The sequence below is a fragment of the Nerophis ophidion genome, linkage group LG26 (genome assembly GCF_033978795.1).
Source record: "Nerophis ophidion isolate RoL-2023_Sa linkage group LG26, RoL_Noph_v1.0, whole genome shotgun sequence".
NCBI lineage: Eukaryota > Metazoa > Chordata > Actinopteri > Syngnathiformes > Syngnathidae > Nerophis > Nerophis ophidion.
The window spans coordinates 6,550,571-6,563,415 of record NC_084636.1 but is presented as its reverse complement, the minus strand read 5'-3'; the positions used below and the strand labels follow the sequence as shown (position 1 = coordinate 6,563,415).

The 12,845-nt window shown below is 42.7% G+C and overlaps 1 protein-coding gene across 2 annotated transcripts in view; it reads right to left on the bottom strand.

The window, feature by feature from the left end:
* Positions 1-12,845, bottom strand: part of LOC133543913 (palladin-like) — an 83,822-nt gene that overhangs the window by 31,915 nt on the left and 39,062 nt on the right. For both annotated transcript variants that reach the window (XM_061888822.1, XM_061888823.1), the window contains one exon: positions 11,969-12,383. In XM_061888822.1, the coding sequence (XP_061744806.1) occupies positions 11,969-12,383 (415 nt within the window). The remainder of the gene's footprint in view (positions 1-11,968; positions 12,384-12,845) is intronic.

The following is a 12,845-nucleotide window of genomic DNA, read 5'->3' as shown; positions in this document are numbered from 1 at the left end:
AGTTGAGGAATGCTCATCAAACACTTATTTGGAACATTCCACAGGTGTGCAGGCTAATTGGGAACAGGTGGGTGCCATGATTGGATATAAAAACAGCTTCCCAAAAAATGCTCAGTCTTTCACAAGAAAGGATGGGGCGAGGTACACCCCTTTGTCCACAACTGCGTGAGCAAATAGTCAAACCGTTTAAGAACAACGTTTTTCAAAGTGCAATTGCAAGAAATTTAGGGATTTCAACATCTACGCTCCATAATATCATCAAAAGGTTCAGAGAATCTGGAGAAATCACTCAATGTAAGCGGCATGGCTGGAAACCAACATTGAATGACCGTGACCTTTGATCCCTCAGACGGCACTGTATCAAAAACCGACATCAATCTCAAGAGGATATCACCACATGGGCTCAGGAACACTTCAGAAAACCAGTGTCACTAAATACAGTTCGTCACTACATCTGTAAGTGCAAGTTAAAGCTTGACTATGCAAAACGAAAGCCATTTATCAACAACATCCAGAAACGCTGCCGGCTTCTCTGGACCCAAGATCTTCTAAGATGGACTGATGCAAAGTGGAAAAGTGTTCTGTGGTCGGACGAGTCCACATTTCAGATGTTTTTTGGAAATATTTGACATTGTGTCATCCGGACCAAAGGGGAAGCGAACCATCCAGACTGTTATCAACGCAAAGTTGAAAAGTCAGCATGTGTGATGGTATGGGGGTGCATTAGTGCCCAAGGCATGGGTAACTTACACATCTGTGAAGGCACCATTAATGCTGAAAGGTACATACAGGTTTTGGAGCAACATATGCTGCCATTTAAGCGCCATCAATTTCAGCAAGACATTGCCAAGCCACATTCAGCACGTGTTACAACAGCGTGGCTTTGTAAAAAAAGAGTGCGGGTACTTTCCTGGCCCGCCTGCAGTCCAGACCTGTCTCCCATGGAAAATGTGTGGTGCATTATGAAGCGTAAAATACGACAGCAGAGACCCCGGACTGTTGAACGACTGAAGCTCTACATAAAACAAGAATGGGAAAGAATTCCACTTTCAAAGCTTCAACAATTAGTTTCCTCAGTTCCCCAAACGCTTATTGAGTGTTGTTAAAAGAAAAGGTGAAGAAACACAGTGGTGAACATGCCCTTTCCCAACTACTCTGGCACGTGTTGCAGCCATGAAATTCTGAGTTAATTATTATTTGCAATAAAAAAAAAAAAGTTTAACAGTTTGAACATCAAATATGTTGTCTTTGTAGCATATTCAACTGATTATGGGTTGAAAAGGATTTGCAAATCATTGTATTCCGTTTATATTTACATCTAACACAATTTGTATAACCACTTGTAAATAAGTACACAATAGTTTTAAACTATTGATTAATGATCATTACTATAAGCACCTGTCAATAAGTACTCAATAATTCAAACTAATTAGTTATTATCTTTAATTAGTCATTAAAAAACACAAAACACATCAATGGAATGTGAAGTCATCCAGCAGTGCTATAATCATAAAAGGATATTGCTGAATAGACATATGTTGACACACACAGGTGTCACAGTGTAACTATGTCAGTTTGAGAACAGTTTTAGTCTTGATAAATCACATTGATTGATGATGTTCTGCATATTCATGAAGACACACACCGAAAATGGATGGCGCTCCATACTTTGCTGACTCACAATCAGTATTGTGATCCGGATCAAGACTAAGAACCTGATCCGTTCAGAATAGGTTTAGATTTTGATCAAGACTTATGACAAGAATCCCGAGCACAAATCAAATCATAATGAGGACCTGGACTAAGACTAAGATCAAGGTGTTAAACCTGAATCAGGCTGGGGATTGAAACCACCTAGAACATGGGTGTCAAACTCTAGCCCGCGGGCCACATTTGGCCCGCTGTGTAATTTCATTTGGCCCTTGAGGCAATATCAAATTAACATTAGAGCTGGCCCGCCGGTGCTATACAGCGGTGCCGCTCCAACACCGCATTCACCGATTTCCCGGGAGACTCTCGAATTTCAGTACCCCTCCCGAAAATCTCCCGGTGCAACCATTCTCCCGAATTCCACCTGAACAACAATATTGGGGGTGTGCCTTAAAGGCACTGCCTTTAGCGTCCCCTACAACCTGTCTTCAAGTCTGTTTTTCCTCCTCACAAACAGCGTGCTGGCCCAGTCACATAACATATGTAGCTTCTACACACATGTAAGTAAATGCAAGGCATACTTGATCAACAGCATACAGGTCACACTGAGGGTAGCCATATAAACAACTTTAACAGTGTTATAAATATGCGCCACACTGTGAAGCCACACCAAACAAGAATGACCGACACATTTCGGGAGAACATCCGCACCGTAACACAACATAAACACAACAAAAACACGACAGAACAAATACCCAGAACCCTTTGCAGCATTAGTTCTTCCGGACCACTACTATATACACCCCCCATCCCTGCTACCAACAAACCCCTCTAACCCCGCCCACCTGAGCCCCGACATTAAAAAGGCCTGAATGGTTGATTTATTCATTGTTATTTTATTTTCAAATGTATTAGCCTCTGGAAAAAGTTAATGTTGATATTTACCTCAGAAGGCTGCAAATACAAAAGAGGCATTCAATTTTTATTTAAATTTGATTTGAAATGCCATTGATCATTTTTAATTAGGGTCCTTGCCCCATGCCCCCAAGGACCCTATTGAAACTGCTGTGTTTTATTATTATTCCGCACCTACGCGCTGTAATTTGACCCCCTTAACATGCTTCAAAACTCACCAAATTTGACACACATGTCCGTATAGCAAACCTTCCCAACATATTAAGCAACCAATCCCTCGAAATTAAAATTGCGCTCTAGCGCCCCCTAGGAAAAAATTACAGACAAAACTGCATGTAACTTCTGTTAGGAATGTCATAGCGACATGAAACAAAAACTCCTATGTAGGTCTGACTTAAACCCAATTTTCATACACTCACTTCTTTCAGCAAAAATCTACAGGAAGTTGGCAAAAACCCCTTCAAAATAAAATTTTCGCAAAAAATGCTATTTTTGCCTCTTTGCGCTGTAATTTGACCCCTTTAAAATGCTTCAAAAGTCACCAAACTTGGCGCACATATAAGGACTGGCAAATATTGCGATCTAATGAAAAAAAAAAAACCCTAAAACTCAAAATTGCGCTCTAGCGCTATTTTTGAATAAAACACTGAAAAAACTGCTCCTAGGAAGAAAACACAGACAAAACTGCTTGTAACTTCCGGTAAGAATGTCGGAGAGACATGAAACAAAAACCTCTATGTAGGTCTCGCTTAGACCTACATTTCATAGATTGAAAACCCCCAACAAAAATCAACAGGAAGTTTGCAATCCCCCCTTCAAAACAAAAGTTTTGTAAAAAACGGTTACCTTTCTTCAAACATTATCTCCTCTGAGTGCGTTTGTTGTTTTGGCTTCAAACTCGCACAGGAGAGGGATTGAACCCTTCTGATTAAAAGTATGGAACAGAGTTTTGATAAGTTCTCAGGTTTTGATTTTACGCGCCTTCAAAGAACCCCTGTGCAAAGTCTCCTAAAAAATGTCATTTTTGCCTCTTTGAGCTGTTATTTGACCCCCTTAAAATGCTTCTAAACTCACCAAACTTGACACACACATCAGGTCTGGCAAAAATTGCGATCTGATGAAAAAATCTAACCTCAAAACTCAAAATTGCGCTCTACCGCCCCCCTAGGAATACAACACGGACAAACTGCTCCTAGGAAGAAAACACAGACAAAACTGCTTGTAACTTCCGGTAGGAATGTCAGAGAGACATGAAACATAGAACACTATGTAGGTCTCACTTAGACCTACATTTGAATAATTAACATACTTTAGCAAAAATCAACAGGAAGTTTGATATTTTCACTTCAATACAACAACTACATTACTTTCACAATGCATTAGATTCTCAAAATAGTGGCTCCAAGGCGTCTTCTAACGCTAACGTGGGTCTCGGGGGCAGCAGCCAAAGGCGGACCCGACCAACGCTGCTTGCAGCTTTAATTATTATTTGAAACTCAATTTTGCATGTCACTATAAAGTTATATAAGCCTTGTCTGTTCAATATTCAATGAAAAACTTGTTTGGGTCCCTATTCAAAGTTAATTTGTTCAACCTCGGCCCGCGGCTTTGTTCAGTTTTAAATTTTGGCCCACTCTGTATTTGAGTTTGACACCCCTGACCTAGAATCAGCAGTTTTGTTAATATGCAGACGAGATCCAGGACTGGGATCAAGACAAGAGATAGATGAAGTAGACATAAAAGAGGATCCGCACCAGGTTCAGGGTTGGGATACAAGTCAGAACCAGGTTCCAGACATCGCAGATCTTCTAGCCCAACCCCCACCCGCACTAAGGAAGGTCAGTCAGCACAACTCTTCCTTATTTGGAAAGGTTCTCCATTCCATGCAGGTCCCTCTGACCAGCCAATCTCACACTGAGACGCCGGGGGACTCTCAGCCAATCCCGGGCCTCGCACATCCCTGGAAGGACCGCCCACCTCTCGACTCAGATGTGACATTTTCTACTTTTCTCTCTTCCTTTCCTTCCCACGTTTCAACATTCGGACAGTCGGCACATCCCCCGTGTCTGCAACACCCGCCAGCAAGACTTGGTTGCGACTCCATTAGGGACTTGTAGCTTCTCCATTAGGGACTTGTAGCTTCTCCATTAGGGACTTGATTACTTCCACCTCGTCAACACAAACACTCTCGGCTAAGAGAGGAGCCATGAGTCACGGCCAAGGAATGCCAGCAATGCCACAGTGCCTTGCTCAGCAACAGAAAACCCAGGGAAACACCTCCATCCTAGCATACTAATCTCTTACGAATACTCACATCTACAGTATAGAGCAGGGGTCACCAACGCGGTGCCCGCGGGCACCAGGTCACCCATAAGGACCAGATGAGTCGCCCACTGGCCTGTTCTAAAAATAGCTCAAATAGCAGCACTTACCAGTGAGCTGCATCTATTTTTTTAATTTTATTTTTTTACTAGCAAGCTGGTCTCGCTTTGCTTGACATTTTTAATCCTTAAAGAGACAAAACTCAAATAGAATTTGAAAATCCAAGAAAATATTTTAAAGACTTGGTCTTCACTTGTTTAAATAAATTCATTTATTTTTTTACTTTGCTTCTTATAACTTTCAGAAAGACAATTTTTGAGAAAAAATACAACCTTAAAAATGATTTTAGGATTTTTAAACACATATACCTTCTTACCTTTTAAGCTCGTTCCTCTTATTTCCTGACAATTTAAATCAATGTTCAAGTAAATTAATTTCTTTATTATAAAGAATAATAAAATACATTTTAATTTAATTCTTTATTTTAGCTTCTGTTTTTTCAACAAAGAATATTTGTGAAATATTATGAGTAAAATTAAAAAAAATATATTCTGGCAAATCTAGAAAATCTGTAGAATCAAATGTATAAATAAATAAATAAATGGGTTGTACTTGTATAGTGCTTTTCTACCTTCAAGGTACTCAAAGCGCTTTGACACTACTTCCACATTTACCCATTCACACACACATTCACACACTGATGGAGGGAGCTGCCATGCAAGGCGCTAACCAGCACCCACCAGGAGCAAGGTTGAAGTGTCTTGCTCGGGACACAACGGACGTGACGAAGTTGGTACTAGGTGGGGATTGAACCAGGGACCCTCGGGTTGCGCAGGGCCATTTTCCCACTGCGCCACGCCGAATTAAATGTAATTAATCATACACCGCATCGAATCATAATGAATCGTTCATAAACTAAATCGAATCGTTCTTTTTTTTTTATATATAAATAAATCGTTTTTGAATCGCATCGTAACCCATGCTTCGAGATGTGTATCGAATCGTCCAACACAAGAGATTTACATCCCTATGGTGCTATTTGCAAAAATAAGTGAGGAGACGCCGACTGTTGCAAATAATCACTTCAAAATACACCCCTGACAGCACTTTAGAAAAAACTCAAGTAATATCCATCCATCCATCCATCATCTTCCGCTTATCCGAGGTCGGGTCGCGGGGGCAGCAGCCTAAGCAGGGAAGCCCAGACTTCCCTATCTCCAGCCACTTCGTCTAGCTCTTCCCGGGGGATCCCGAGGCGTTCCCAGGCCAGCCGGGAGACATAGTCTTTCCAACGTGTCCTGGGTCTTCCCCGTGGCCTCCTACCAGCTGGACGTGCCCTAAACACATCCCTAGGGAGGCGTTCGGGTGGCATCCTGACCAGATGCCCGAACCACCTCATCTGGCTCCTCTCGATGTGGAGGAGCAGCGGCTTTACGTTGAGCTCCTCCCGGATGGCAGAGCTTCTCACCCTATCTCTAAGGGAGAGCCCCGCCACACGGCGGAGGAAACTCATTTCGGCCGCTTGTACCCGTGATCTTATCCTTTCGGTCATGACCCAAAGCTCATGACCATAGGTGAGGATGGGAACGTAGATCGACCGGTAAATTGAGAGCTTTGCCTTCCGGCTCAGCTCCTTCTTCACCACAACGGATCGATACAACGTCCGCATTACTGAAGACGCCGCACCGATCCGCCTGTCGATCTCACGATCCACTCTTCCCCCACTCGTGAACAAGACTCCTAGGTACTTGAACTCCTCCACTTGGGGCAGGGTCTCCTCCCCAACCCGGAGATGGCACTCCACCCTTTTCCGGGCGAGAACCATGGACTCGGACTTGGAGGTGCTGATTCTCATTCCAGTCGCTTCACACTCGGCTGCGAACCGATCCAGTGAGAGCTGAAGATCCCGGCCAGATGAAGCCATCAGGACTACATCATCTGCAAAAAGCAGAGACCTAATCCCGTGGCCACCAAACCGGAACCCCTCAACGCCTTGACTGCGCCTAGAAATTCTGTCCATAAAAGTTATGAACAGAATCGGTGACAAAGGACAGCCTTGGCGGAGTCCAACCCTCACTGGAAACGTGTCCGACTTACTGCCAGCAATGCGGACCAAGCTCTGGCACTGATCATACAGGGAGCGGACCGCCACAATAAGACAGTCCGATACCCCATACTCTCTGAGCACTCCCCACAGGACTTCCCGAGGGACATGGTCGAATGCCTTCTCCAAGTCCACAAAGCACATGTAGACTGGTTGGGCAAACTCCCATGCACACTCAAGAACCCTGCCGAGAGTATAGAGCTGGTCCACAGTTCCACGACCAGGACGAAAACCACACTGTTCCTCCTGAATCCGAGGTTCGACTATCCGGCGAAGCCTCCTCTCCAGTACACCTGAATAACCCTTACCGGGAAGGCTGAGGAGTGTGATCCCACGATAGTTGGAACACACCCTCCGGTCCCCCTTCTTAAAGAGTGTACCAACCGTGAAAAATCATGATTAATCCAAACTAAACAGTGTGAAAAATCTGATTTAAAAAAAATATCATTCGTAATGAAACGGTGACACTTATTTCAAAGTCTTTTGAATTTCTTGAAAAAACTTTGCTCTGGAAAATCTACAAGAAATAACGATTTGTCTTTGTTAGAAATATAGCTTGGTCCAATTTGTTATATATTCTAACAAAGTGCAGATTGGATTTTAACCTATTTAAAACTCGTCATCAACAATATATATTTATTGTGAGAAATCATTAAGATGATCAGTGTTTCCACTGTTATGATCCGCTGCCCGGATCATATCATTTTTGAGGCTTTTGTGTTTTCTGTTGGTTTTGGACTCCTTCGGTTCCTGTTTGTGCTCCTCTCAGTTGATTACCATAGTAACTTATTATTTTCACTGACGCTTGTTCCGGACGCACACCTGTGTTTTGTAATCACTGACATTATTTAAAGGCCTACAGAAATGAGATGTTCTTATTTAAACGGGGATAGCAGGTCCATTCTATGTGTCATACTTGATCATTTCGCCATATCGCCATATTTTTGCAGAAAGGATTTAGTAGAGAACATCCACGATAAGGTTCGCAACTGGAAAAAAGCCCTGCCTCTACCGGAAGTCGCAGACGATGACGTCACCCGTTGATGGCTCCTCACATATTCACATTGTTTTTAATGGGAGCCTCCAACAAAAACAGCTATTCGGACCGAAAAAACGACAATTTCCCCATTAATTTGAGTGAGGATGAAATATTCGTGTTTGAGGATATTGATAGCGACGGACTAGAAAAAAAAAAAAACGCAATTGCAATCGCGTTGCATTGAGACGGATTCATATGTTTTTAGACACATTTACTAGGATAATTCTGGGAAATCCCTTATCTTTCTATTGTGTTGCTACTGTTTTAGTGAGTTAAATAGTACCTGATAGTCGGAAGTGTACGTCCACGGCCGGGTGTTGACGCCAATGTGTCAGGGAAGTCACTGCAGCTGCATGGACGGCGCAAGCTCCGCGAATCTCCGGTAAGAGGCGACTTTTTACCACAATTTTCTCACCGAAACCTGCCGGCTGACAAGTGGTCGGGATCCATGTCCGCTTGACCGCTCTGATCCATAGTAAAGCTTCACTTCCGGGAATTTTAAACAAGGAAACACCGTGTGTTTGTGTGGCTAAAGGCTAAACCTTCCCACCTACATCTTTCTTCTTTGACGTCTCCATTATTAATTGAACAAATTGCAAAAGATTCAGTAACACAGATGTCCAGAATACTGTGTAATTATGCGATGAAAAGAGACGACTTATAGCCGCAAATAGTGCTGCGGTAATATGTCCCCTCCAACCCGAGACGTCAAACGCATCATACCGCAACGTTTTCAACATGACACTTAGCGGGAAATTTAAAATTGTAATTGAGTAAACTAAACCGGCCGTATTGGCATGTGTTGCAATGTTAATATTTCATCATTGATATATAAACTATCAGACTGCGTGGTGGGTAGTAATGGCTTTTAGTAGGCCTTTAAGCCTGCCTTGTCCCGTCAGTTAGTCTGGCTTCCTAGTTTGTCTTCTTACAACAAGTGACTACTTCTGTTTCCTGCTCGCTACCTGCTAGCTTCCACGCTGGGCTCTTTGTCTTCTAGCTCCCATGCTAGCTCTTTTAGTTTTTTTGCCTTAAGTGCTATGCGCACGTTTTTCTTTGTCAAAGTCTGATTTATTTTTAATTAAATGATTTATTCCTACCTTCACGCTGTGTCCGAGGCTTGTCTGCATTCCTGGGAGAACGAAACCCGCACCACGATGCGACAAAGATAAATAACATTAATTATTAATAATAACATAGAGTTAAAGGTAAATTGAGCAAATTGGCTATTTCTGGGAATTTATTTAAGTGTGTATCAAACTGGTAGCCCTTCGCATTATTAAGTACCCAAGAAGTAGCTCTTGGTTTCAAAAAGGTTGGTGACCCCTGGTATAAAAGAGTCACGTTTTATAAATAGTCTTACGAATATTCACAGCTACAGTATGTTTAATACATGTATGTGCACAAACAAGCTAAAGCAACAAATATTTACCTGCAATTGTCTCCCTCCTCAGTTCTGGAAGGAGAGAATGACTCAACATTTCAACTTCAATAACTAACTGTGTGGGCGGAAAGATGGACCCCCTGGGGTGCGGTCATTGGTGGGAAAGGAAGGCGATGTACACCCTGGTCAAGTATCCACGCCATGGCAGGGGTATGAAATATATATCTCTTTGGGATGGATGATTCATATGCGTCTACACACACGGGTTACTAGATGTGACCAATCTAAGTCTAGGACTAGATGTGACCAATCTAAGTCTAGGACTAGATGTGACCAATCTAAGTCTAAGACTAGATGTGACCAATCTAAGTCCAAGACTAGATGTTACCAATCTAAAGCAAAGACTAGATGTGACCAATCTGAGGCTAAGACTAGATGTTACCAATCTAAAGCAAAGACTAGATGTGACCAATCTAAGTCCAGGACTAGATGTGACCAAAAAAGTCTAAGACTAGATGTGACCAATCTAAGTCTAAGACTAGATGTTACCAATCTAAAGCAAAGACTAAATGTGACCAATCTAAGTCCAGGACTAGATGTGACCAAAAAAGTCTAGGACTAGATGTGACCAACCTAAGTCTAAGTCTAGATGTGACCAATCTAAGTCCAAGACTAGATGTTACCAATCTGAGGCTAAGACTAGATGTGACCAATCTAAGTCTAAGACTAGATGTGACCAATCTAAGTCTAAGACTAGATGTTACCAATCTAAGGCTAAGACTAGATGTGACCAATCTGAAGCTAAGACTAGATGTGACCAATCTAAATCTAAGACTAGATGTGTCCAATCTAAGTCTAAGACTAGATGTTACTAATCTAAGTCTAAGACTAGATGTTACTAGTCTAAGGCTAAGACTAGATGTGACCAGTCTAAACCTAAGACTAGATGTGACCAATCTAAGTCTAAGACTAAATGTGACCAATATAAGTCTAAGACTAGATGTGACCAATCTAAGGTTAAGACTAAAGGTGACCAATCTAAGTCTAAGACTAGATGTGACCAATCTAAGTCTAAGACTAAATGTGACCAATATAAGTCTAAGACTAGATGTGACCAATCTAAGTCTAAGACTATGTGTGAACTAGCTAAGTCTAAGACTAGATGTGCCCAATTTAAATCTAACAATAGATGTGACCAATCTAAGTCTAGGACTAGATGTGACCAATCTAAGTCTAAGACTAGTGTGACCAATATAAGTGATGGACTAGATGTCACTTCTAAAAAAGTGACGTGCTAACAGTATTATCAAATACTACATCAACATTAATACAAAATGTTTACAGTATTTTCACATACTACATCAAATGTAATCCAAAATGTGTACGGTATTTTACAGTACCTACATCTATTCTCCTATCCAGGTACCTACATCTATTCTCCTATCCAGGTACCTACATCTATTCTCCTACGCAAGTACTGATATCGATTCTCCTATCCAGGTACCGATATCGATTCTCCTATCCAGGTACCTACATCTATTCTCCTATCCAGGTACCTACATCTATTCTCCTATCCAGGTACCTACATCTATTCTCCTACGCAAGTACTGATATCGATTCTCCTATCCAGGTACCGATATCGATTCTCCTATCCAGGTACCTACATCTATTCACCTATCCAGGTACCTACATCTTTTCTCCTACGCAGGCACCGATATCGATTCTCCTATCCAAGTACCTACATTTATTCTCCTATTCAGGTACCTACATCTATTCTCCTATCCAGGTACCAACATCTATTCTCCTATGCAGGTACCTACATCTATTCTCCTACGCAAGTACCGATATCGATTCTCCTATCCAGGTACCGATATCGATTCTCCTATCCAGGTGCCTACATCTATTCTCCTATCCAAGTAGCAATATCTTTTCTCCTATCCAGGTACCGATATCGATTCTCCTATCCAAGTACCGATATCTATTCTCCTATCCAGGTACCTACAGCTATTATCCTATCCAAGTACCTACATCTATTGTGTGCTAGTGTTGCTAATGTTTCTGTCCTCCTGTCCCTCACCTGAATTTGACCTTGTTGTATGTGATATACGACATCAGTTCAATTAGATTGTGCAAGTATGCCCAAAGTTGTGCAGTAAGTAACAATAATATGCAGGACCATGCTCCAACCAACCAGAGGTGCGCAAAAATGCAAGTCTTAAATATTCTGCAGTTTCATGCACACAGACTTGTTTACGTCATGAACTTGTGGAAACAAAGCCATTCTTCTCCCTCCTGATACCAGCGAGAGTCAAAGTTGAGGACGAGACCAAAAGACGCTCTTGGTTCCGCTCTGAGATCAAACACAAACAATTGAGCTGAAGCCAGACCACAACCGTTTACATCCACGCCACAGGGACAACACGATCAAGGCAGGAGGAATACTTTGGCTTTCGAAAAGAAGCCCAACTTTGAACCGTCTCACAACACTGTCAGGTCTCCCAGACTAACTCTGTCTCCCCCAAGGATGCAGACCACTGCGGCGACGGGTACTCACAGCTTTGGTTTGGGCTTCGTCGGAAGAGGACCGCCCTCTCTCCCAGGGACCGGAGAAAGATTCTTAGGGGTGGGAGGCGAGCTTTGGAGTGGGAGTAGAGGAGAAGGTGGAGGTGGAGTAGGTGCGGTCTCTGCAGGCGGAGGAGGTGTGGTCTCGGCAGGCGGAGACGGTTGCATCGGGAGTCGTCCATTCGACATGAAACCAGTCTTGTGCGGAGCCAAAGGTGTACCAGAACCACCAGGCCACAACTCCACTTCCTTTACGTGAAAAGGCTCAGTGGAGGGCTGTGGAAATATCTTCGGCGGCAGCTCCAAGAGGCTGATTTCTGTGGACGGAGGCGGCGGAGGGAAGGCTGCTCCGTCCTCAAACTCGGAGCCATCTCCAGGTAAACCGTTACTGGATGACTTGTTGGGTCCTAAACATGGAGACAAGTATAATATTAGGTATTATTCCTCCTACTGGGTACAGATAACAATATTATCTCATCTCGGGCACTTCCTGGGAATTCAAGACATCCTTGGAATAAGTCTTTTAGTCCCAAAGAAACCACAACACCTGCAGAGTCTTAAGTTCCACACCGATCCTGTGGGCAGCGCTCCAACATGTTGGACTTTTTTCACCACAGCTCCATCTGGTGGATGTGCTGGGCCACTGCTCAATCTGCATCTTTACCAACACCTTATTGATTCTTCTTCAATACGTATGCATCCATTCCACACGGAGTCAAACGTTCTGATTTTGTATTCTCCTGTCAACTTCGTTGTTGATTGATTGACAGCTCAAAGTATTGTCATTTATGGTGCCCAAGGTCTCAAAACAGTGTTTCATCCACTTTTAAACAAATGTAGTCCCCCTAACGGTGTGTACCTCTTTGGGA